Consider the following 25,508-nt stretch of genomic DNA (forward strand, 5'->3'; position numbering starts at 1 on the left):
CTGGTTAAAGGGATATTTTAGGATTTTTGTAATTCATGCAGTTCTTATATTCAAAGAGTTTCGTGGCGCTAGGCTTGTGCAAGGCTAGCACATTTCTATGGTATCAGCTAGCCTGCATTAAAAACAGTGTGACCCGCTCCACAGAGCACCTGAGGCAAATCACTTATAACACCAGACTAACCATATAAATGTCTGTGTCGATAGAATAATTTCTGGAATATAACTGACCTTGCATCACATGAATGATCGCATTTTGAGGGACTATTTTCTAGCAGATCACTCCGCCGCTGCGTAGCTTATACAACCACGAAGCTAATGCTGCTCAAATATAAGGTCTTTTAAATGCAAAATGGTTAAAATTAAAATTAAAATTACTCCATACTCCATAACCGTCTAATGCACGGCTCCTCGTTGTTTAATCCACTTATACCATGGTCCCACAAACGTAGCATTTACAGCAAATGTTTTTTTCATTTACTAAACTCACTAAATATGCCAGACTACCGGGATTATTTTATGTGGGTTATTAGCCGGTCACTGAAGGCTCGTCTCAGACGCTGCATTGCCAGGATCACAACACAACAGGACTAACCCGGCACTTTTCCGTGGAAGTAAACACCGATATGCAGCACTAGTGGGCAGGAGTTATTTCACTTTTATGCTGTTTAAAGGAATAGGCCACCATTTTTACATACTGAGATATGTTCTTACCTTAGCTTTAACGAGTTCTTTAGGACCTGTCTGGTCTTCACCCGTGCCTTCAGTCACGTAAACACAGCGCAGACGGCGTTAGCATTTAGCCTCTCCCTCTCTCCTCTATAGCTCCAAAACAGGTCAAGATAGAAGCTACCAAGCTCTTCCATGTTTTCCCTATTTAGATATGGTTACGTGAAGTGTTCCACTACAAAGTATAATCACACAAAATTAAACAATGTGGATTTTCTAAGCAGATAAAAGGGGGAACTATATTGTAAGGCGTAATAATACCAGGAGTAGTTTGGCATCCGCACAGTAAAGTGAAGATGTTACTGTGCAGTAAAGTGAAGATTACTGCGCGGATTTCGAACTACTCCTGGTATTATTACGCCCTGGATAAAGCAAAATAAAATGGATGGATGAATGGATGGATGGATGGTGTTCAGTTGGCAAATGGCCGTGTAATAAGCGGGATAATGTATAGAACGCTGGTCATTATCGGGAAAAGAAGTGCCTTCAGGGCGAAACAAGACCCCGGTTCGCCCTGTCGGTGCTGCGTTCTATACGTTATCCCTTACATATTTTCCCGGTGCTTCACAACATTCCTGAGGGCAGCTGAGAATTCTATGATGGTTTCTATGGTAACTGTCAAATGAAGATTTCTTTCTTAATATCTGTAATTCTTGGAAGTATCCACGTGAAACAGAAATTGGCGCAAAGTTCAACGTCCTCTCTGTCAGAACATCTGAACTAAGGCAAAATGATTTCATAAAGATGTCCATATCTCTTTATATTATTTTTATTTAACCAGGAAAGTCCCACTGAGATTAAGGGGAGATGATGCAAACTCCACAGAAAGGCCCCGTCCAGGTGGGAGTCGAACCTGGGACCTTCTTGCTGTGAATCGCGAGCGCTAACTGCAAATTCGAGCAGTTGTGTTTCCAGTTTTTCTGTGGCGGAGACATGATTGTGTCCTCGTTTTTTTTTTAACCATTCACTGAACCTTCTCTTTTGAATCAGTTTGAACATTTGTTATTTTTTTCCCTTTACAATAACGCCGCCTCTCGCTCTGCGCCCGTCCTTCTGCCGCAGTGATTCTGGAGAAGCCCATTCGGATCCCGAGGTCTCTGTCGGTGAAAGCAGCCAGCGTTCTCAAGGGCTTTCTCAACAAGGTACGGCTGTAATGTGACGCTTTTTTTTTGGTTCACTTCATGGTTGTGCGTTAGCATTGAGGGAAGATAACAAATCTGAACTGCTTATCTAACAACAACCACCACATACATTTGGAGAGGTGTAAACAGCTTTTATGTAGAGATTGACCATTATGATGCTGTTGCTCTCACTTGGTGTAGGGGATGAGTGTTCTATTACAGGAATATGAAACGAATATGAAACGCTACAGGAGAGTTGTCGTACAGAAGAATGATGTTGAGAAGGTTTAAAGAGCGTTAGTGAGGAGACACTGTAGGACAGGGGTAGGCAACCTCAAGCCCGGGGGCCAAATCCGGCCCTCCAGCACAGAACCTCTGGCCCCCAAGATATTTTGAGAAATAATACTATGCAAATAAGAGATCAAATACCTATTAAAGTAGTCTTAAAATGCGAGTTGTGTCAGTATTTAAAAAAAATGTCCTGTCAGAACATCCCGCTAGGTCATATAATGATAAACTGTGATTCTCTACTGGTGGGTCGGGACCCAAAAGTGGGTCACGGAACCATTTTCAGTGGGTCGTGAGTCTGTAGGGAACTTTTAATTCAATATTTTCCATCTGAAACTGCATGGAAGCACTAACTGTGTCTGTTAAAATGAATGTTACTGGGTTGTTTTGGTCATAATTTCAGCCTTGAAGGGAAATGTACTTGTTCAACAAAAACTTGAGTGGAAAATACAATATTTTATACGATATAAACGACAAATGACAGTTTTATTTGGGTCCTGGTGGGTCCCAAAGCCCTGCCACTTGGGAACCACTGATGTAAAGCATTGGTATTTGCAGAAAATAGTTCTTTACTTTAGGCTACAATGTTGAGGTTCGGCCCTTGGGTGTTTTGGTGAAAATCAGCCCTCCACAACGCAAACTTGCCGACCCCTGCTGTAGGAAACTGAATTGCTGTAACTTTTAGGCCAAGATAATCCAGTTGGTTTGATTTACTGGACGCTTATCGCAATTACCAAAACAAAATGATTTATCAGATATCATCCAGAATTGAGAGTGTCTTGAGAGTTCTGAATGAACACTTGCTCTGTTAACCTCTTCAGGATCCCAAGGAGCGGCTGGGGTGCCAGGTTCAGACGGGCTACACAGACATCAAGTCCCACACGTTCTTCCGGAGTATAGACTGGGACCAGGTAAGACTGACCTCTGTGGCTTTGAGCTTAGAGAGACAACGCCATGAACCTACTCTGGTCAAATCAGAAAGGAGATGTTCAAACAAGACAACTGATTGAGCCTCTTGTGTACATGCACTTGTGTTTGATGTCGTTCTGTACATCGTGTTAACAAGTTCCTTTTTGGACCAAGTGTTTGAGAGTAGCATCATTTTGATTCCCTGTACGTCTGTGCTTTAAGATTTTAAAGTACAAGTTCACATTGAAACAAACGTAAACAAGTGTTAATACTGTTGTAAGTAAATTATATTTGTAGATACATATGAAAAAATTATGCATTTATTTATTGCAAATTACCCTAAATTACCCGCGAAAAAGAGCGTAACGCGATGTTCTCGGTTAGGGATGCACTGACCCGATACTCATATCGGATATCGGAGCCGATGCTGAAAAAAATACAATAATGGGTATCGGCTTCTAAAATCCGCTAATCTCAACGGCTTAAAAACACAACTTTTACCAACTAAATCTAACGAATATGGGCATGCTGTATGTCATGTGATCGCCACGCAAAATGCTGCGCGAGTAACAGCATGCTAAAGCTAGCAGGAGCATGCTATTGCTAACGAAAACTAACCAAAGCTGGGTCAGAAACTATGATAGAAATACCTAAAGAAGCCTAAAACATTAGATTAACCACTGCTGAAGCCAAGTGTTTGTATTGTAGTTTAAGTGGAGACACGGCAGGTGAAAGTATTGATTTTTCACGCAGTGGTCGAAGTGGAGATTTTTATCTATTTTCCTCCCGAGTATAAAAATGACAAAACTCACCCGGCATGATGTTTATTTTATGATGTTTTGTCCGCCTGCGAGGTGGGGGCAACCCGGAAGTAGCTGCTGCGCTGCGTAGAAAGTCCGTCTTTCAAGCGGGTTTTCATTCATAAATATTGACAGATTTTACATCCACGTGTCCTGCTAAGGGTCCCCGTGATGACGCTTTCCCCCAAATATGGTATTATTCCTCCACCGAGACGCAGGTGCGGAAAAGTGGAAGAACGGGCCGTGCATGCGCAGTCACTACAGAACTTCAGGGCTGGTTTTCTCTGAATGAGAGAAGCCGCACACGGGCAGCGGGTGAGCCCTTATTGAAGCTCCCACAGACTCCAAACTTTCCAGTCTGAGACCTAACAATATTTTGAAGGTTTTTTCAGAGGGATTTTTTAATATCTAATTCCTAGCCTGATTTATTCAGCTTTGAAATAAAAAAAACAGGCGAAATTTGAGTTTTTACAGATTTTTTCACTGATGATTAGTTTATTGAAAAACTAAACAAAATATCCAAAATCCCCTCTGAAAAAATCTTAGTTACTAATATGTCAATAAAATAAAACCATCAAATTTAATCTGGCTCAATTCATTATTTTGATTTCGTTGCCCTAAATATAGGCAATTTTGGCCATTTTAATGCTCAAAATGCCTTTTTTTTGTGAAAACATAAAATGACAGAAAAAAATGCAATATATTTTTTTCTCATATTTATATCTGCAATGTTCAGCAAAAGTTTCAAATTATTTATTTTTTAAAGGAAAGAGTTCCACACTTGTCCAGCAGAGGGCACTGACATAATAAAAGCTCAGGATATGAACAACACATTATATAGCCACGTGGTAAATGGACAGTCTGCCCCAGGGCGGCTGTGGCTTCAATAACAGCTTACCACCACCTGAGTGAATGAGTGGTTCCTAACTGGCCCCCTGGTTTAAAGATGTGTGTGCGGTGCAGCTAACAGATCCTGATTGGCTCGTCAGGAGTTTCATTCATGTCAAACCACTTTCCCCAAAGTGTTTGATCCCGCGCTGTCACACTCGTCTCGATATGACCTGTAACATGTTTGATCCCGCGCTGTCACACTCTCGATATGACCTGCTGATGTGGATTTGTTTAAAGCTGTTTGATAGCAGTGAGGCTGACATGTGGGGGCTCTGAGCCGAGCGCTGACAGCCGCTCTGACAGTGACGAGGAGCTCTCACACTGCGCTCGTCTCACACGGTTCTGATATAATCATATTAGTTTGGGTACGGACCAGGTGTTTCTCTGCTTTATCTGACAGTTAATCCCGTCTGTCGGATTCACGAGGAGACGTCACAGAAGCAGAAAACTGAAGCATTCCAAAAGCAGTGTTCATTTTTGTCGTCATAATTTTAGTCTAAGTCATCATTTTGGCTGACTAAAACTAAGTTGTTAATGAGACTAACACTGTGACTAAAATGTCCAGAGATTTCCGTTGACTATACTTTGAAAATATGAAAAGAAGAGACTCGGAGCCGAATAATGTTGTCGTTTTGGGGCTTCGTAGGAGACGACGGCGAGCTCTCAGGCTTTCATCCCCTCTGACATGAAAGATAATGGCAATGAAATGTAGTGCAATAAGGGGGGGACAGAGGGGCATGGAAACGGGAACACTGAGAGGGACTTAGAGGTATTTATAGGATGGAGACCGGAAAGGGCGTACGTGAGGGTGTGGTCCTGCTCCCAAGCTTCAGATACCTACATTTAAAAAAAGAAAATGATTTTTGAAAATGTACGACTTTAAACCAGTATTTAGCTCACTGTCATTGCTACACAGCGCTTTTTATAGAACTTTAGCTGTAAAATAATAACAAATTCCATTAAATAGAAAGAATAGAGTACATTCATTTAAAACAGTGCTAAGTAACGGGTTTACCTTAATAAATCCTTTTCGTAGTCCCTCTGGGGGTAATACAAGTGTTAATGGGATGATTGGGGGGTCTTTCCTCTCCCCCTGGTGTCTCTGGCCAGAAAACCACAGTTGCAACTTGACTGCCACCGGACCGGAGCCACCAATACACACTAATGGAATCACAAAGAAGAAGCTAACAGGCTAACGGGCAAAGCTAGCGCCACTTGAACGGTATTTACAGCCAAGTTTGAGTGAAAAACATTATTTCCATTGTTTAATTGGATGTACAATATCCCTCTCTCCCTTTGTCTTTTCTGTCAGTGTAGTATTTACTCTCCAAGACAATTAATACGTTGAAAAATGTGCAACTTTCTGTGACACCTGCAGTTGCGCTAATGGCCTCTAGGGGCAAGAGTTACTTAGTACTGCTTTAAAAAAAAAAAATGGATTAGTTTATTTGACAGGGACAGTACACAAAAACATTGCCAACTCGGTGGCTGATGTTATGTCCATAAGGCGTCTAGCCATCGGCTAATTTGCAGCCCCCGTCCCTGTTTAGGCTTTTCAAATGGTTTATCACAGAACAGAAAGATGAAAAATCAGTAAAAAGTATCAAACAATACAACAATAAAAGAGAAAGAAATCTCTGACCACTTCCCATCCCAAGTCCAGCCATACAGTTCATGCTCACACATTTGTTTGTTCTTTAGCCACAGCTTCAGCTTTTGTGAGAAAAGTCTCAGGTCCATTTGGGACTTTAGCTCCAGTGGCAAAGACTGACCCAGAGCAGTTGTGCACCGCTTCACTCTGCTCTTCCCACTGACTCCAGCTCTGGTGCTCACTCCTGGATTATTTTTGTACTAATTGACACATAACAGACGGAGCAAGACCATTAAGACACTTAAATATAGTTTTTATTTAAAAAAAACTGATGAAGTTATCGAATGTTATCATTTTATACTTTTGAATAATAGTGCAGTGATGCCACTTCCTTGGTTTTTGATCAAACACTTTCAGTGCTTGTAGAGTGATGTTAAAGGCTTTAGGACAGATTGTGTGGCCTGGCCCCAAACCATTGAACAATACGACAAATGAGATAAAATCATAGCATGTAGATAAACTTGTGCCGCTTGAGTTGTTACACAAGACCTAATCATGGAAACAATTCAAATTTGTCTTGATGTTGTTAGACATTTTCCTGACATGGGCATCAAACTTCAGTTTAGAATCTAAAATAATACCAAATACTTAAATTCATCGACCTGCTCGATTTTATTTTTGTCAGTATTCATTTTTAGCTCATTTGGTGAATTTCTCTCAAGAGAAAAACACATGGCAACAGTTTTAGTGTAATTTAAGGTCAGACTATTGTCCCGCAGCCACTGAGATATGCTGACAAGCTGCCTGTTCAACAACTCTGAGGTCTGCTTCGGGGAGTCTGCAGCTACATAGATGATTGTGTCATCTGCATACAACTGGTGTTTTTTTGCAGATTTCCAGTAAATCATTTATGTATTAACAGAACAGCAAGGGGCCCAATATGGACCCTTGTGGTACACCTAAATTACATTTTTGGATGGTTGATTCAACACGGAGCCTACCGACCAATCAGAGCAGCTCCCTGAACGGGCGTCACGTTGTTGCGCCTTTGTTTTGTAGTTTTTCAACACAAGCTTCCACTTCACATAATGCTCCGGTTTGCTTATATGCTTATATTCTTAAGTTTTTCTGACATAAACATTTACTTAACTGTGAAGTCATTTCCCTACTGTGGCAGGGAGCGCCATTGTTAATGTCCGAATGACTCCAACTTTCTTGTCGCCATCTCAGTGTCTTTATGTGTTGTTGTTGAAAAGCTGAACTGGAGAAAATGTGCTCGGTTATAAGGGTTGAAAATAAAGAAACACCAAACTTTTGACTGGTATAGTACACTGTAAACAAGATATGACTGATTTCACCGGGCACATTCTAAACCCGCTCCGGACTAATACAGTTTTACAGGAGACTTGAACACGAGCCGCTGCAGTTCGACGCCCGGGCGTTGGATTGTTCTCAGATCAGGTGCTACCTTCAGCTGTTGGACTGCATTCTTTCTTTGAGTCAACAAATGGAAGCCTTCCTCCCCCCTGGCTGAGAGCGGAGTTGTAGGTGCGTTGGGAGCAGGTTGTACCGAATGACGTGCTGTGAGACATTGTGTGTAAACCCCCCTCCCTCGAGCTCCAGTGAATAAAGTGAATTTGTAATCACAGGCCCGGCAGAGCGGCGCTGCGCCTGTGTGGGTAATCGCGCTCGCTCATTTGAAAACTAGTTGAAAGCAGAACACAGGCCATCCAATATTCATGCGCTACAGCGGAGCGTCTGTCTCCCACTCGTCACAGACGGAGCAGCAGCAGCAGCTTTGAAAGAGGGAGGAGCACTCGACACGGCGGGTCTGAGTGAGCGGAGGCGACTGTTGCCATACAGGCCTGGGAGAGCAGAGGACAAGAGGAGGAGGAGGAGGAGGAGCAGAGGAAGACGAGGAGGAGCAGGAGGAGGAAGAGGAGGAGAAGAGAAAGAGCAGGAGGATAGGATGAGGAGTAGGAGGAGGAGAGGAAGATGTGGAGCAGGAGAAGAGGTGGGGGAGCAGGAGGGGAAGAGGAGGTGCAGTAGAGGACAGGAAGAGGAGCAAAAAAAGGAGTAGGAGGAGATGGAGGGGAAGCGGATGAGCAGTAGGAGGAGAGGAAGAGGAGGAGAAGAGGCGGGGAGAAGGAGGGGAGAGGAGAGGAAGAGAAACGGGAGGAGTAGGAGGAGAAGAAGAGGGGGGAAAGGAGAGAAAGAGAACGTGGAGAAGGAGGGGGAAAGGAGGACCAGGAGGAGGAGAGGAAGAGCAGGAGAAGGGGGGGGAGAGCAGAAGGAGGAGAGGAAGAGGAGGAGCGAGGTGGGGGGAAGGAGGGGGAGAGGAGAGGAAGAGAAACAGTAGGAGGAGAAGGGCGGGGAAAGGACAGGAAGAGGAGCAGGAAGGCAAGAGAACATGCGGAGGAGGAGAAGGAGGGGAAGTGGAGGAGCAGGAGTGGAAGAAGAAGAGGAGAAGCAGGAGGGGAAGAAGAAGAGGAGGAGCAGGAGGGGAAGAGGACTGTGGAAGTATCAATCAAGCTTTATCCATACAAATGTAACTCAATATATATAACATGGATTTCGAGGTGGGAGAAGGGAGGAGAGGAGGTGCAGAAGAGGAGGGGCAGTAGGAGGAGCAGGGGGTCAAGAGGACAAGAGGTGGAGGAGAAGGAGGGGGAGAGAAAGAGGAGGGTGAACAGAAGTAGAGGAGCAGGAGGAGGTGCAGAGGTGGAGGGGAAGTGGAGGAGCAGGAGGGGTAGAGGAAGAGGAGGATAGGAGCAGGAGGAGGAGAGGAAGAGGAGGGGAAGTTGAAGGAGGAGGAGGGGGAGGGGGAAAGGGAGAGAACGAGGAGCTGAGGAGGAGCAGGCGGGGAAGTGGAGGAACAGGAGAAGAAGAAGAGGAGGAGGAGTAGGAGGGGAAGAGGACAAGAGGTGAAGGAGAAGGAGGGGGAAAAGAAGAGGAAGAGGAGCAGGAGGAGGGGAGGTGGAGGAGCAGGAGGGGAGGAGAAGGAGCAGGATGGGTAGAGGAGGACAGGAGGAGAGGAAGAGGAGGAGTAGGAGGAGAAGAGGAAGTGGAGGAGCAGGAGGAGAAGAAGAAGTGGAGAAGCAGGAGGAGGAGAAGAAGAGGAGCAGGAGGAGAAGAAGAAGTGAAGGAGCAGGAGGAGAAGAAGAAGTGGAGGAGCAGGAGGAGAAGAAGTGGAGGAGCAGGAGGAGAAGAGGAAGTGGAGGAGCAGGAGGAGGAGAGGTAGTGGAGGAGCAGGAGGAGAAGAGGTAGTGGAGGAGCAGGAGGAGAAGAAGAAGTGGAGAAGCAGGAGGAGGAGAAGAAGAGGAGCAGGAGGAGAAGAAGAAGTGAAGGAGCAGGAGGAGAAGAAGAGGAGCAGGAGGAGAAGAAGAAGTGAAGGAGCAGGAGGAGAAGAGGAAGTGGAGGAGCAGGAGGAGGAGAGGTAGTGGAGGAGCAGGAGGAGAAGAGGTAGTGGAGGAGCAGGAGGAGAAGAAGAAGTGGAGGAGCAGGAGGAGAAGAAGAAGTGGAGGAGCAGGAGGAGAAGAAGAAGTGGAGGAGCAGGAGGAGAAGAGGTAGTGGAGGAGCAGGAGGAGAAGAAGTAGTGGAGGAGCAGGAGGAGGAGAAGAAGAGGAGGAGCAGGAGGAGAAGAAGAAGTGGAGGAGCAGGAGGAGAAGAGGTAGTGGAGGAGCAGGAGGAGAAGAAGAAGTGGAGGAGCAGGAGGAGAAGAAGAAGTGGAGGAGCAGGAGGAGAAGAGGAAGTGGAGGAGCAGGAGGAGAAGAAGAAGTGGAGGAGCAGGAGGAGAAGCAGAAGTGGAGGAGCAGGAGGGGAAGAAGAAGAGGAGGAGCAGGAGGAGAAGAAGAAGTGGAGGAGCAGGAGGAGAAGAAGAAGTGGAGGAGCAGGAGGAGAAGAAGTGGAGGAGGAGGAGGAGGAGAAGAAGTGGAGGAGCAGGAGGAGAAGAAGTGGAGGAGCAGGAGGAGGAGAAGAAGAGGAGCAGGAGGAGAAGAAGAAGAAGAGGAGCAGGAGGAGAAGAAGAAGAAGAGGAGCAGGAGGAGAAGAAGAAGAGGAGGAGCAGGAGGGGAAGAAGAAGTGGAGGAGCAGGAGGGGAAGAAGAAGTGGAGGAGCAGGAGGGGAAGAAGAAGTGGAGGAGCAGGAGGGGAAGAGGGCTGTGGAAGCATCAGTCAAGCTTTATCCATACAAATGTAACTCAATGTGTAAAACATGGACTTACATTGAAAAGTCAGACATAATTAATGAAACCAACTTTTCATCACAACTTTTGGAAAGGCATTCTAGCACATATTTCAACAATTACCCGTTATATCCTGGAGGGACTCCCCAGTGTCGCAGTACCGTGTGGATGTACTTGCATTTGTACAGTATTTGTCTACATATTGGAAGATGATTCATTCAGCCCAGTCCTTGTTACTCCTGCGTGTGAGTGTGCGCTCTGTTGCCTCCCCGGGGACAGCCAGGTGAAAGAGGAGAAAACAATTGGCACGGGGTTAATGAGAGCTGCCAGGGAGCATTTGATGTGCACACCAAAGGCGCCAGGGGCGGACGGGAGCGAATCAAACGCACGGGAGCGCTGTGTGCCCTGGCAGCGCACGCCGTCTCCACCTGACGAGAGCATTAATATTCAACAGACAGTCCAGAGGGAGCGGGCTCTCTGAAGAGATGACACCTTTGAATATCATTTAACTGCCACCGCAGTACTCTACTGATGTACTCTACCGCTTTACTCCACTGATGTACTCTACTGCTGTCCTCTACCGCTTTACTCTACTGATGTACTCTACCGCTTTACTCCACTGATGTACTCTACCGCTTTACTCTACTGATGTACTCTACTGCTGTACTCTACTGATGTACTCTACCGCTTTACTCCACTGATGTACTCTACCGCTTTACTCTACTGATGTACTCTACTGCTGTCCTCTACCGCTTTACTCTACTAATGTACTCTATTGATGTACTCTACTGATGTACTCTACTGATGTACTCTACTGCTGTACTCTACTGATGTACTCTACTGCTGTACTCTACTGCTGTACTCTACCGCTTTACTCTACTGATGTACTCTACCGCTTTACTCTACTGCTGTACTCTACTGCTGTACTTTACCGCTTTACTCTACTGATGTACTCTACCGCTTTACTCTACTGATGTACTCTACTGCTGTACTTTACCGCTTTACTCCACTGATGTACTCTACTGATGTACTCTACTGCTGTACTCTACCGCTTTACTCTACTGATGTACTCTACTGATGTACTCTACTGCTGTACTCTACCGCTTTACTCCACTGATGTACTCTACTGCTGTACTCCACCGCTTTACTCTACTGATGTACTCTACTGCTGTACTCCACCGCTTTACTCTACTGATGTACTCTACTGATGTACTCTACCGCTTTACTCTACTGCTGTACTCTACTGATGTACTCTACTGATGTACTCTACTGATGTACTCTACTGCTGTACTCTACTGCTGTACTCCACTGATGTACTCTACTGATGTACTCTACTGCTGTACTCTACCGCTTTACTCTACTAATGTACTCTACTGCTGTACTCTACCGCTTTACTCTACTGATGTACTCTACTGATGTACTCTACTGATGTACTCTACTGCTGTACTCTACTGATGTACTCTACTGCTGTACTCTACTGATGTACTCTACTGATGTACCCTTCCGCTTTACTCTACTGATGTACTCTACTGCTGTACTCTACCGCTTTACTCTACTGCTGTACTCTACTGCTGTACTCTACTGATGTACTCTACTGCTGTACTCTACCGCTTTACTCTACTGATGTACTCTACTGCTGTACTCTACCGCTTGACTCTACTGATGTACTCTACAGCTTTACTCTACTGATGTACTCTACTGCTGTACTCTACTGCTGTACTCTACCGCTTTACTCTACTGCTGTACTCTACCGCTTGACTCTACTGATGTACTCTACAGCTTTACTGTACTGATTTACTCTACTGCTGCACTCTACTGCTGTACTCTACTGATGTACTCTACTGCTGTACTCTACCGCTTGACTCTACTGATGTACTCTACAGCTTTACTCTACTGATGTACTCTACTGATGTACTCTACTGCTGTACTCTACCGCTTTACTCTACTGATGTACTCTACTGCTGTACTCTACTGCTGTACTCTACTGCTGTACTCTACTGCTGTACTTTACCGCTTTACTCTACTGATGTACTCTACTGCTGTACCCTACCGCTTTACTCTACCGCTTTACTCTACTGCTGTACTCTACTGATTTACTCTACTGCTTTACTCTACTGCTGTACTCTACTGATTTACTCTACTGCTGTACTCTACTGATTTACTCTACTGCTTTACTCTACTGCTGTACTCTACTGATTTACTCTACTGCTTTACTCTACTGCTGTACTCTACTGCTGTACTCTACTGATTTACTCTACTGCTGTACTCTACTGCTGTACTCTACTGATTTACTCTACTGCTTTACTCTACTGATGTACTCTACCGCTTTACTCTACTGCTGTACTCTACTGCTGTACTCTACTGATTTACTCTACTGCTTTACTCTACTGCTGTACTCTACTGATTTACTCTACCGCTTTACTCTACTGCTGTACTCTACCGCTTGACTCTACTGATGTACTCTACAGCTTTACTCTACTGATTTACTCTACTGCTGTACTCTACTGATGTACTCTACTGCTGTACTCTACCGCTTGACTCTACTGATGTACTCTACAGCTTTACTCTACTGATGTACTCTACTGATGTACTCTACTGCTGTACTCTACCGCTTTACTCTACTGATGTACTCTACTGCTGTACTCTACTGCTGTACTCTACTGCTGTACTCTACTGCTGTACCCTACCGCTTTACTCTACCGCTTTACTCTACTGCTGTACTCTACTGATTTACTCTACTGCTTTACTCTACTGCTGTACTCTACGGATTTACTCTACTGCTTTACTCTACTGCTGTACTCTACTGATGTACTCTACTGCTGTACTCTACTGATTTACTCTACTGCTTTACTCTACTGCTGTACTCTACGGATTTACTCTACTGCTGTACTCTACTGATTTACTCTACTGCTTTACTCTACTGCTGTACTCTACTGATTTACTCTACTGCTTTACTCTACTGCTGTACTCTACTGCTGTACTCTACTGATTTACTCTACTGCTGTACTCTACTGCTGTACTCTACTGATTTACTCTACTGCTTTACTCTACTGATGTACTCTACCGCTTTACTCTACTGCTGTACTCTACTGCTTTACTCTACTGCTGTACTCTACTGATTTACTCTACTGCTGTACTCTACTGATTTACTCTACTGCTTTACTCTACTGCTGTACTCTACTGATTTACTCTACTGCTTTACTCTACTGCTGTACTCTACTGATTTACTCTACTGCTGTACTCTACTGATTTACTCTACTGCTGTACTCTACTGCTGTACTCTACTGCTGTACTCTACTGCTGTACTCTACTGATTTACTCTACTGCTTTACTCTACTGCTGTACTCTACTGATTTACTCTACTGCTTTACTCTACTGATTTACTCTACTGCTTTACTCTACTGCTGTACTCTACTGATTTACTCTACTGCTTTACTCTACTGATTTACTCTACTGCTTTACTCTACTGCTGTACTCTACTGATTTACTCTACTGCTTTACTCTACTGCTGTACTCTACCGCTTTACTCCACCGCTGTACTCACTACTTACTATACACAAATCTAGCATGTACAGTTACAGCCATCTTAAACCCTGTTTGCGCAGGATTAGAACTGCCGATCGGCCGATAGAGACTAAAGCTCAGTCAGGATGGATCAATATGGCCACAGTTGTGTGGGGGAGACAAAGCCACAGCAGCCTCTCCCTCTTCCATTGCAGGAGGCTGCCTGTGGAGAGATGGACATATTTGAATCAATCCTGGCCTGTAGGAAAGGGAACCAATGCTTCGTCATATCAGAGGTGCAGATGTTGAAGAAGTTGGAAGAGTTTCTTGAATGAACACTGGACTAACAAAGGGATATCGTCTGATTTCCTAAAGCGTCCTGGTTCTTTCGTTATAGTGTCCCCTTTGGTCCATATTTTAGATACATTCCCCCACTGAACATTGCAACCCATTTAGCCTCGATCTGGAGGATGTCGCGCTGGTATTACACCAAAAAGAGTCACTAACACGAGCTTCTCCCCCCGCTATGATACGTGTTAAACTCCATACATTGTCTAAGGGGGCGGGGCTTTTGCAAAAGGTCAATCCCTAACCCCTTAACTCCCACCTGAGCCGAGCACATTTTCTCCAGTTTGGCTTTACCCCAGTCCAAAAGCTTCTCGGAAAAAAGCTGTGAAAATAGCAACAAAACTGAGACGAAAACAATGATGGAAATGTGACAAAAAAGTGATGAAAAATGGATGAAAAAGTGGCAAAAATGTCACAAGAAATTGACAAAAATTACAAAAAAATTACAATAATTTGATTTTAAAAAAATGACGAAAAAATGACAGAAATGTGACAAAAAACGACAAAAATGTGATAAAAATTTGACCCAAAAAAATACAAAAATGGATGAAAAAAATGACAAAAATGTGATAAAAAAAATGGACGAAAAAATGACAGAAATGTTACAAAAAACGACAAAAATGTGATAAAAATGTGACAAAAAAAAAAAAATTGACCAAGAAATGACAAAAATGTGACAAAAATGTGATAAAAAAATTGACGAAAAAATGACAAAAATGTGACAAAAAAACGGCCAAAAATTGATAAAAATGTGACAAAAAAATACAAAAATTTGACAAAAATGTGACAAAAATGTGATTAAAAAAATTTACGAAAAAATGTCATTGAATGTGACACAAATATTACAAGAAAATGAGAAAAATTTGATAAAAAATTGACGAAAAAATGACAGAAATGTGATAAAAATTTGGCAAAAAAAAAAATACAAAGATTTGACAAAAACATGAGAAAAATGTGACAAAAATGTGATAAAAAAAATTGACGAAAAAATGACAAAAAAGTTACAAAAATGAGTTGAATACCCAACAAAAAAAAATGATGGCAAAAAAATCTGATGACGTGAGGAAAAGTTCTCTCAGTTTAGGCGGGAGTTAAGAGGTTAACGTGCACACAATTCTAAGTGCTGGAACGCTAAACTCGACATGACCCCATTACAGAAACTATTCTATTCTATTCTCGCACAAATCTTTTTGCAACAGCTTGAGTGGAAGTGCAGAAAGCTGGCGCTCCTCAGCAATCAGCCTGCCACTGGAGGGAGGTACGCCGAGGAGAGGGAGGATGAAGATGTCTTCCCCACATACGGTCACAGGGGAGCGCGAGCTTTGTGTATTTGGGCTCGTATCTCTGCACTTTGAAGCGTCAGGAGGACACTAATGAAACGCCGTGAGCCGAGAGCAGCGGGGAGCCTCACGCAGACAACCACAAACAAGCAGCAACTCTACAGAGAGACTGTTCAGAGTGGAGTGCCCAGATTATCCGACGTATGGAAGTGGCACAATGGCGGCAGAGTGAGGCTCCCTGTCCTGGGTTTGATTCTTAGATAGTGTGCATGCTCCTCCTGACTGTGTGGAGTTTTAAATAATATCGTCATGAGGGGCCCCTTAATGGGATTTGTTCCAATGTAAGGGGCTTATCATCTGGTTAAACAACATTCTTTCAAATCAGTCTTTCTTTACCGTCTAAAACTAAATCCAGGATTACCCGCCTGTACCGTCATCCGTTTCAGCCTAAACTGTGGCTGAATGTGTCTTGAACCATCAGTTTTGTATTCGACAAACTTCTGCTGTAAAATATTGTTTTCATAAATATTTAGAGACTGTTTGAATCCAATTGAATGCTTTTTAATGACATTTAAAGGGGCTATATGCAAGTTGGTCATTTTATACTCACCACTGCCACCAAAAGCGAGGAAAAAAACGTAATTCCATAATGCACCTTTAAACCACTTTTACCCATCTGTGGGTATTTGTCCGTTCAGTAGTGGTTAGCATAGCGCCTTCACTTTCTATCACAGTGGCCTCTATGACGCTCCAGGATTCAGTGTTTTTAGAGTTTCTGGCAGGTTTTCTCCACTGACGGAAAGTTAAGTAATAAAACAGATCCTGGAGCGTTGTAGAGGCCACTGTGATGGGAAGTAAAGGCGCCATAGTAACCACAATACAGCCTCTGGGTCACAGAAAAGATCAGTCATGCACAAACATCAAGTTTGTTTTTTCACATAAAAAGTTCCGTAATGCACCTTTAAAGCATAAATCATCCTATAAGCAATTTAGTAATTAGAAAGAATTATGAATAAACCGGTAGGCTAATGGAGTATCAGCGGCATTTGTGCTAGCAGCATAGCTAAAACTAGCATTCAATCCGTTGTAAAAAAAAAAAAAAAAAAACTCACTGTGCGTCTTGTGGAGCTACAATTAGATTGATTCATTCTAATAATGTGCACAGAGTCAATAGAGTTTGGAGGAAGAAAAGAGACTATTTGCATAGAACAAAACTTTATTTTATGACATGTTTTTTTAATGAATAGCAAAAGGATACAAACTATCGTAGAGGCTATGTACAAATTAGACGCTAGGGGCGTACAGAGCATTTACAGTTTTCTCCATTGCTTTGGCTCATTTCTTGAAACAGACCAGACGTTCGGCACAACACCATGGTTCACCTGCAGAAGCTCATATCTCTCCCAAAACAGTTCACTCATGTGTCAAAACTACATTTCCGTCTCATTTAAACAGTCAGTGCCCCCAAAATGCTTTGTCCCTTTGGCTTTGTGCGAGCACTGCAAGTCTAAATGTTTAGATGTTTTGTCATGATGGCAAAGGACCATTGAAATTCATGTCCACCTTTCAGTCTTAGCCCAGTCCTTCATTGACAATGGTTCCTGTAACTTTTTGTCTAGCTAACAGAATACAATTGTGTATAAAACTGAACCAAAAAACAACAACAAAGAAAGAGGATTAGAAGGTAAGAGTGGCCTCCAAGGTTTGACATCACACATTACACTCACACTGCCAAAGAAATTGTAACCATTATCATTCACACAAATAAAGTAATTTCCATACATCAGAGTAAAAAGACAATGTATTCAGCATAACATACTGTAACATGAAAATATGCAGTCTACAGTGCTGTAAATCAAGCTGGAGTTTCACAAAAGTTCTTCACTGGTCGCTGTCCTCACTTCCCTCTCCTGGCCATCCACACGCTGCTGTCTGGCAGTGGATTCTCGTCCACATCACAGCGTATGTTCTCCCTTGCATCCCCTACACTGCTCTCCTGTAATATCCTCACACAGAGATGTTTTAACCAATCAGACATAGGGTTTTAGTGGTCATCTGAGATGTTCATTACAATGAAATGACACTGACACGTTTTGTAGCGAACAACCATTAGACTGAGAATCAACATTCAGTTTAGATCAACGAGATCTGTTCACTTGGAGATTTTTCCATGTTGTTTTGAGAATGTAATTTCTGTTTCAAGAAATGAGCCAAACCAATGGAGAAAAACTGTAAAAACACTGAAAGTGTTGAGCAAAATAAGAAATTTGGTGGCTGATCGTCCAAGCTTTTAGTGTTATTAAGGAGCTGTAATATGAAATTCATGAAAAAAAGAGGGCATATTTTCCCTCCATTTACAGCAGTGAATATGGTATTTGGCCAAAAGTATAATAATAATGATGACATTTGATGATGAAGAATATATAATACAAAACATGTGACATATTCAAAGGGGGAATACTGAGCTTTAGAATAATCCAACTGCGGACATCATTCCAAAAACCCTTTGAATAGTGACAATCAAAAAACAAATGGTTTCCACATCTTGGTCGTAGAAAGTACATGGGTCAACATCAAATTGAAATCTTCTTTCAAGAAATTGTTTCACTGGGAATACATTATTTACTAACTTAAGACGAGTCTCTCCTGAAGGAAACCATTTGAGTCCCAGGGATTTGGATTGTGATTTTCAGTAATGACATGACGCCGCCCCTCCAGTCATGCCCCTGTTAATAAGCCGTCAGTGTGTATGAAGACACCCCTGACGTGTGTGCTTTTGTGTTTGCAGCTGGAGAAGAAGCAGGTGACTCCGCCCTTCCAGCCTCAGATCTCAGACGAGCTGGGTTTGGAGAACTTCGACACGCAGTTCACTAATGAGCCAGTGCAGCTCACGCCTGACGACCAGTGAGTATCCGCCGCGCTGTCAGGGCCAGACATGCCATTGTGGTTTCTCGCCTGTTTGATGATTACCGTGGTGGAATGAGTACAATTTTTTAAACTTCAGGGGCGACACTGCAGACGAAACTGTTTGCTCTTAAGATACGGTACACGGTAGTACACGGTAGTACACGGTAGTACACGTCGGCACGGTAGTACAGCGGTTAGCGCTCGTGCTTCACAGCTACAAGGTCGGGGCTCGATTCCCAGGGACGGGGCCTTTCTGTGTGGAGTTTGCATGTTCTCCCCGTGCCTGTGTAGGTTTCCTCCAGGTACTCCGGTTTCCCCTACCACTAAAAACATGTACAATAGGTGAATCCTCCAGCGAGGTGTTTCTGACCACCAGCCTGGTTGCACATCATGGAGATGGGTCCCTGAGTGCCGGCCCGAGCTGGCAGCTCACTGCTCCTGCAGGTCGCCCCAGCGGCATTGAGGATGGGTCAAATGCACAGAATGAATTTCCCTACGGGAATTAATAAAGTGTAACTTAACTTAACTTATATTCATGCATTTCCAAAGACATCATGTGTAGTTCTGGCCGCCATATTGAATACCAAAGTAGAATTATGCAGTACTACAACATGCATAATATCTCTACTCAGGATGAAAATGAAAAACAACTGCTTGACAGATTGCTCAAGAAGTCAGAGTCTCAGTCAGAGTCAGTGTTTAAGCTACTCAAGACGTTAGCATGCTACCGGTTAGCAACTGTCAACAATCGACACGACAAACTCTGACCCCTGTCACATGTTGTATCCAAGGCTAGATGTTTGGAGTTTGGTTCAGGGCTTTCTCTTGGAGAGGCTTACTGCGTTGAAATGCTAGCCGGTAGCATGCTAACGTCTTGAGCAGCTTAAACACTGACTCTGACTTCTTGAGCAATAATTTTGAGTGCATAAAAATGCCACTGTCAATCAGTTGTCTTTTTCATCCCGAGTAGAGATATTGTTACATGTTGTAGTACTGCATAATTCTAATTCGGTATTCAAAATGGCCACCATGACAACAAAAGTCACGTGACTGAAAGGCGTGTATAAACACTGGCCTGGAAACAAATAATTGACCTAATCTTTTATTTAAATTTATCTTGAAGGGCCATTTTCTTGAAATGCATTTTTTTCTCACATTGTTGTGACATTGTCTCCACTACAAATACCAAAGTACTAAAGAACTTCATATTCTGAAGGTTTTTTTCACAGGAATTGTTCAATATCTAATCCCTGCCTGATCTATTGAGCTTTGAACCTCAAAAAAACAAGGTGGCATTTTGTTGTTGAATAACTTTTATCACAAATTTATTCGAAAACAAAACAAGATCCAAAATTCATCTAGTTTCAAATAGATAGAGCTAAATGTATATATTTTCTCTATTCACCTGCAGCATCTCGCCTTAAGTAAAAGCACAGATACAGGAGCAACAAATCAGATGAAAACCTTTATTATGATAGAACCGGCTGGACAACTGAGAGCTTCCACAAACATTTTGGATTATAAATAATAATATAAAATTGCGAGGGGAAACAAACACACTTGGTGTTATTATAGGTATGTCTGCTTCTCTCTACTCACTCCTATTGGTCAGCTCAGGCATCCACTTGAGTGATAGATGGCTTTGAAGTGTGAGCTCTCTGATGAAGCAGATAGCTCTTAATGTCATTAAATAATGGCCTTTACTTTAGAAGATCATGATCTGATTAGTTGTAGGATGTCTCACCAACTTCTCCTCCTGGTGTTGCTGTTTCCAGGGACGTCATCAAGAGAATAGACCAGTCTGAGTTTGAGGGCTTCGACTACATCAACCCCCTGCTGCTGTCCTCCGAGGAGACAGTCTGAAGACCAGTGTCCAGGCAGGTCCTCCACCGGCCGGGGACAAGTATGTCCTCCATCGGACAGGGATCTCATACTCTCTGAAGGCCACATGTTCTATTCAAACCAGGGGTCCCCATCCTTTGAAGAGCATGTTTCCTCCGAAGAGCACATCTCCTCCCCTGACCAGGCCCTCCTGCCCTATGAAGACCACATGTTCTTCACCGGCCTGGGATCTCGTGTCTTCTAAAGAGCCTATGTCCTCCACTGGATGGGGATCTATCCTATGAAGACCATGTGTCCTCCACTGAATGGGGACCTCCTGTCCTATGAAGACGATGTGTCCTCCATTGGATGGAGATCTATCCTATGAAGACCATGTGTCCTCCACTGGATGGAGATCTATCCTATGAAGACCATGTGTCCTCCACTGGATGGAGATCTATCCTATGAAGACCATGTGTTCTCCACTGGATGGAGATCTATTCTATGAAGACCATGTGTCCTCCACTGGATGGAGATCTATCCTATGAAGACCATGTGTCCTCCACTGGATGAAGATCTATCCTATGAAGACCATGTGTCCTCCATTGGATGGAGATCTATCCTATGAAGACCATGTGTTCTCCACTGGATGGAAATCTATCCTATGAAGACCATGTGTCCTCCACTGGATGGAGATCTATCCTATGAAGACCATGTGTCCTCCACTGGATGGAGATCTATCCTATGAAGACCATGTGTCCTCCACTGGATGGAGATCTATCCTATGAAGACCATGTGTCCTCCGCTGGATGGGAGCCTCCTGTCCTCTGAAGACTCTAAGTCCTTCGTCGGCCTGGGATCTTCTAGACTTCTTGTCTCTTGTTTCTCTCAGACTGTATTCTCCTGAACTTCAGAAGGAGAGATATCGATCTTTTAGGATATTTTCTTAGTGGCCCTACATGGGGCCACCCCAGTCTCCTCAGAATGTCCCGGGATGAGATGGACACATGGACAGACTCACGCGTCCAGAACATCTCCTGCACTTTTGAGTTCAATCCTTTTTTTCTATTTTGTCTTGGTACACAAAACCAGAATGTACAAGTAATGATACTATGTTAAGTTATAAATGTGTAAATTAATGTGGGTGAAATGAACGATGCCTTTTTATGGACGCTGAGCTCACATCCGTCTGTTCTTAGCACTTTTTATTGTCGACACATTTCATATTTCAGTGGGATTTTAATTTAAGAAGTGCCTCCGTTTTCTTTTTTGTTCTGGCCATGTGTTTATTGTGTTTAGCTAACCTGGCTAGCCATACAACGTACGGTCTTCTACGCAGATAAAATGAGGGTTTTCGTAGTTTTTGTTTTGTATTTTGTATGTTTGGCGCCAACATGTCCACTGTCAGGCCCGGATCTACAGAGGTGCAAAAGGGCGCTTTGCTACGCTCGAATGTGGAAGTAGCCAAAACATTACTCTGTCAAGAGTAATTCTATTTTTCCTCAAGTAGAAGTAAAAAGCCGTCGTACTTATAATTATTGAAGAGTAGAAAAGTATTTGGTGAAAATGCTTGAGTACTAAGTAAATGTCAGATTTCTGTTTTAGATCAAATGTAATCTGATGAAGCTTTAAATGTCAAAAATCGGATATTCCCAATGAATACACCATGAAATTGATCAAATAGAGAGAATTTTGAAAATGATTTTAAAAAATTTCAAACTGGAGCTGAATTCTTTTCCATGTCAACATGAAGCTTTTTGTCTCTTATAGACTTGCACAAATTGAAAGTGAATAAAATGGTATGTGATAAAGCTGCTCTGAGAAGTGCACTTTCTTCAGAACGCTGCATAGTTGTCATGATCAGTCCAATCGCCTGCACCACATGTTGAATTGTACCGAGGGGCAACTCTCTGTGGACACAGCTGTTTCTATGCACTGCTCTGTTTGTTCTGTTGTTTTACTGCTTATAAACCTGTTTTCACAAACGTTAGATATTAACTGGAACATATTTTATAGTTCAGTTATAAAACACACGTATCCATTGCCATTTATGGCCATCTGACTCAAAACTCTTCTAATTGATTAGGAAAAGCGTGTACCCTTCACTGGCCCGGCTAGTTACTCCCCCTCTCCTGCCTCGCCATGGCTTGTGTGTGTGTGAATGAGTGTCTGTGGTGCAGCCATATGTTTTTGCATTGCAGGTGAAGTAGGCGGAGCATCTGAGATGTGACACATCCTGGACTAGCCCCCAGTGTTACATCAGCTGTTCACCTTACTCCGGAGGCTCGCGTGGGCGCCGCCATGAATTGTGCCCGCCCCTTTTCTCCTATCTGTTAACATGGGACTGGAGAAGTCCACATAAAATCAGTTACTACACGAAAACAAAGCAGTTTTTCGGCCACGCAGCGAATCGGCGCTGTGTTGACATGTTGGTGCAAATGAACATTGGAGATTTTACACAAATCAATCGACTAAACATCAGATTTGAGCGGAATATTTTCCGTCCTTCTCTGTTTAAATGAACGGGCTTCTCGCTCAACCGGAAGTGTCTGTACAAAGGAAGTGCCGAGACAAAGCAAAAAGTGGCAAAAGTGGGCGGGGCGGAATAAGGTGAATAGGCCAGGGAGGCTCTTTATGTAAACATAGTTTTGTGTTCTGTCGTCAGTGTGTCTGCTGATAAAGGCACTATCTCACCGGCCTGGAGACTAGTTGGAGACTCGAGTTGAAAAATGATATAAATGATGGAAAGAGTTGAGCGCTGGATCCGCCCCCCCACGCTGTGACAGCCAGCTGTCGGAGAAAGTGTCTCATTTCTATGGAGCAGCACCAAACCGTCCTACTCTGTATTGGACTAAGGCGACCATGAAGCCTGTCCTTGTCGCTGACACTCTCAAATCATGTATTCGCTAAGACCCGCCATGACGGCTAATGCTTCATACAAGAAGGTCTCGGGTTCAATTCCCACCTGGACAGGGCCTTTCTGTGTGGAGTTTGCATGTTCTCCCCGTGTTTCCTCCGGGCACAAAGGTTTCACCTACCACTAAAAACATGTGCAATAGGTGCCAGCCAGGTGTTTCTGACCATCAGCCTGGCTCCACATCTGGAGATGGGCCCCTGAGTGAGGTACTGTGATTGCCCACTGCTCCTTACGGGTCGTGCCAGCAGCGTAGAAGGATGGGTCAAATGCAGGACACATTTTGTTGTATAATCACAAATAAAGCACCAATACTTACCTCACATCAAATACTCCCAGACCCTACCACTACATACCTATGTGTATTATTTGCAGCGTAGTCCCTTTTTATCGGTGCAGAGGAGCGGCCAGAGCAGAACCTCATGGTGTTTGTCATGGTTTTATTAAAGACTTTCAAAAAGAGTCCGACTCTAAACGTGTGTATTTCTTCATGTCTCTCCTCTTCATGAGTTACGCTGGGTTTACACAGAGGCACCATGCCTTTTCTGTCATTCGTGACATACGTAACTTTGCTTAATAATAATAATACATTATATGTCGCACCTTCATCGGGTTCTTAACAGAGCACATCGGTTCGTGACATTCCTGATGTTCGTTAAGAATGTTTTTTTTTGCCCATAAAATCACGAATGTCACGTTTCACCCTCAAGGTCGCAACAGAGCGTGTCCTTCCGTGATGATGAGTGGTGATTTGTAATTCAGCGCGAGAGCATATGTAGTGTATGAATCCCTGTTCTCTCTCACGCTAGCGTCAAAATGGATAGAAACCCTGCGCCGATGAAGAGGGCAGCGAGCAGCAACCGGCGCTGGAGCACGGTGTGAGGCACAGGTTAAACAGGACAAATCAGACGCAAAGACAGGGTTAAGTAGTAAGAATATGGCCTGTTTACGGAGTCCACATGGCTAATGTGCATGAACTAACAAAAAACTGGAGCCATTTTATTTAGATTCATATTTATTGATACTTATAGGTACCACATTTGGGACCTATAAGTAACCTGACCGGACAGGTCTCAATGGCCCACAAGAGCGAGCAACAGAACAGGACAATATTCGTGGCCGTGCGTAATAATTGTAACACGTGGTAAGAGTTCGCAGTTCAAATCGGCGCGTGAAGCCTCACCCCCCGAAATCATCAAATTCCATCCACATTCGTGATCCTCCGTCATGAATGTGGCTTCATGACTTGCCATCGTTATAAACCTACCATTAGACGAGAGGACCTGTGGCAGGACATGGGTCTGTTTGGACCGGATACCTCTCCGGGTGGAACCTTTCTGCTTTGGGTTAGTTTACATATAAGAAGTTCCCATGCAAATAACTACTCACAGTTTGAGTATTATGTTTCAGTGTTGGCATAATTTGAGAAAATTCAGATTTGTTTAAGAATTTATCTTAAAAAAAAAAATGGATTCTACTAAAACACTGTTTCCTCAAAAAGGTAACGTAACCTGAGAGCTGTCCAGTAACACGTTATCCCAACGCTGCTGCATTGCTCGTGCACAGTTTCCTCCCAGTTTGAGAAGCGCTGCATGAAGCGCACGAGAGCGGCAAAGGGAGGGGCTCTGAAATCACGAGCCGCCTCTGAGGGGAATTCTGATGAGATCTGACCCGGCTAATTTCATAAGAACATAATAGGATTAATGATGTGCTCCGGAGTCAAAGGCTGAGCTGCCCCGGGGAGTGAGCAGCCTGCGCGGGGGAACGAGAGAGGGGGCGGAGGGGGGGAAATGAAGCTCATCATCCAGATACTTAACCCCCAGATCTGCTCCCACTGCTGCCTGAGCGGGGCGGGGCGGGGGGCAGGGGGGGGGGGTTCCACAGCTACACACAAGCCCTTCGGTAGAACAGATCTGACTGGTACAGTATTACAGGGGAAGGCCTTCTATTGTTGGGTGGCAAGGGAAACATTACAAATGTTGCACAAACTACGTGGTTATGATCATGGGAGATCTCATCTTACTGTGGCCATTTCAGATTTTAATTCAGCCTCCTGTCAACTGGAACGGACCGGTGCGGGTCTGGATTATTCCACCATTCCTCCTCATGGACCTTTAGGAAACACTTGACAGCTCATGTGCCTGGTCTCACTGAAAACGTCTCCTGGTTCATCATTCGTTCTTTGCGCTTTCCCCTTCGGAAGTCCAGGGGCTCGGGGCCGACGC

The 25,508-nt window shown here is 43.8% G+C and overlaps 1 protein-coding gene across 1 annotated transcript in view; it reads left to right on the forward strand.

Annotated features, from left to right (window-relative positions):
- The window catches only part of prkcz (protein kinase C, zeta), a 76,338-nt gene extending 55,231 nt beyond the window's left edge, over positions 1 to 21,107 (forward strand). The window contains exons 15-18 of the mRNA XM_079558128.1: positions 1,789 to 1,868; positions 2,957 to 3,046; positions 18,430 to 18,545; positions 20,324 to 21,107. Coding sequence (XP_079414254.1) covers positions 1,789 to 1,868; positions 2,957 to 3,046; positions 18,430 to 18,545; positions 20,324 to 20,411 — 374 coding nt within the window. The 3' untranslated portion in view covers positions 20,412 to 21,107. The remainder of the gene's footprint in view (positions 1 to 1,788; positions 1,869 to 2,956; positions 3,047 to 18,429; positions 18,546 to 20,323) is intronic.
- The last annotated feature ends 4,401 nt before the right edge of the window (positions 21,108 to 25,508 follow it).

The sequence above is a fragment of the Gobius niger genome, assembly GCF_951799975.1.
Source record: "Gobius niger genome assembly, chromosome: 6".
Taxonomy (NCBI): Eukaryota; Metazoa; Chordata; class Actinopteri; order Gobiiformes; family Gobiidae; genus Gobius; species Gobius niger.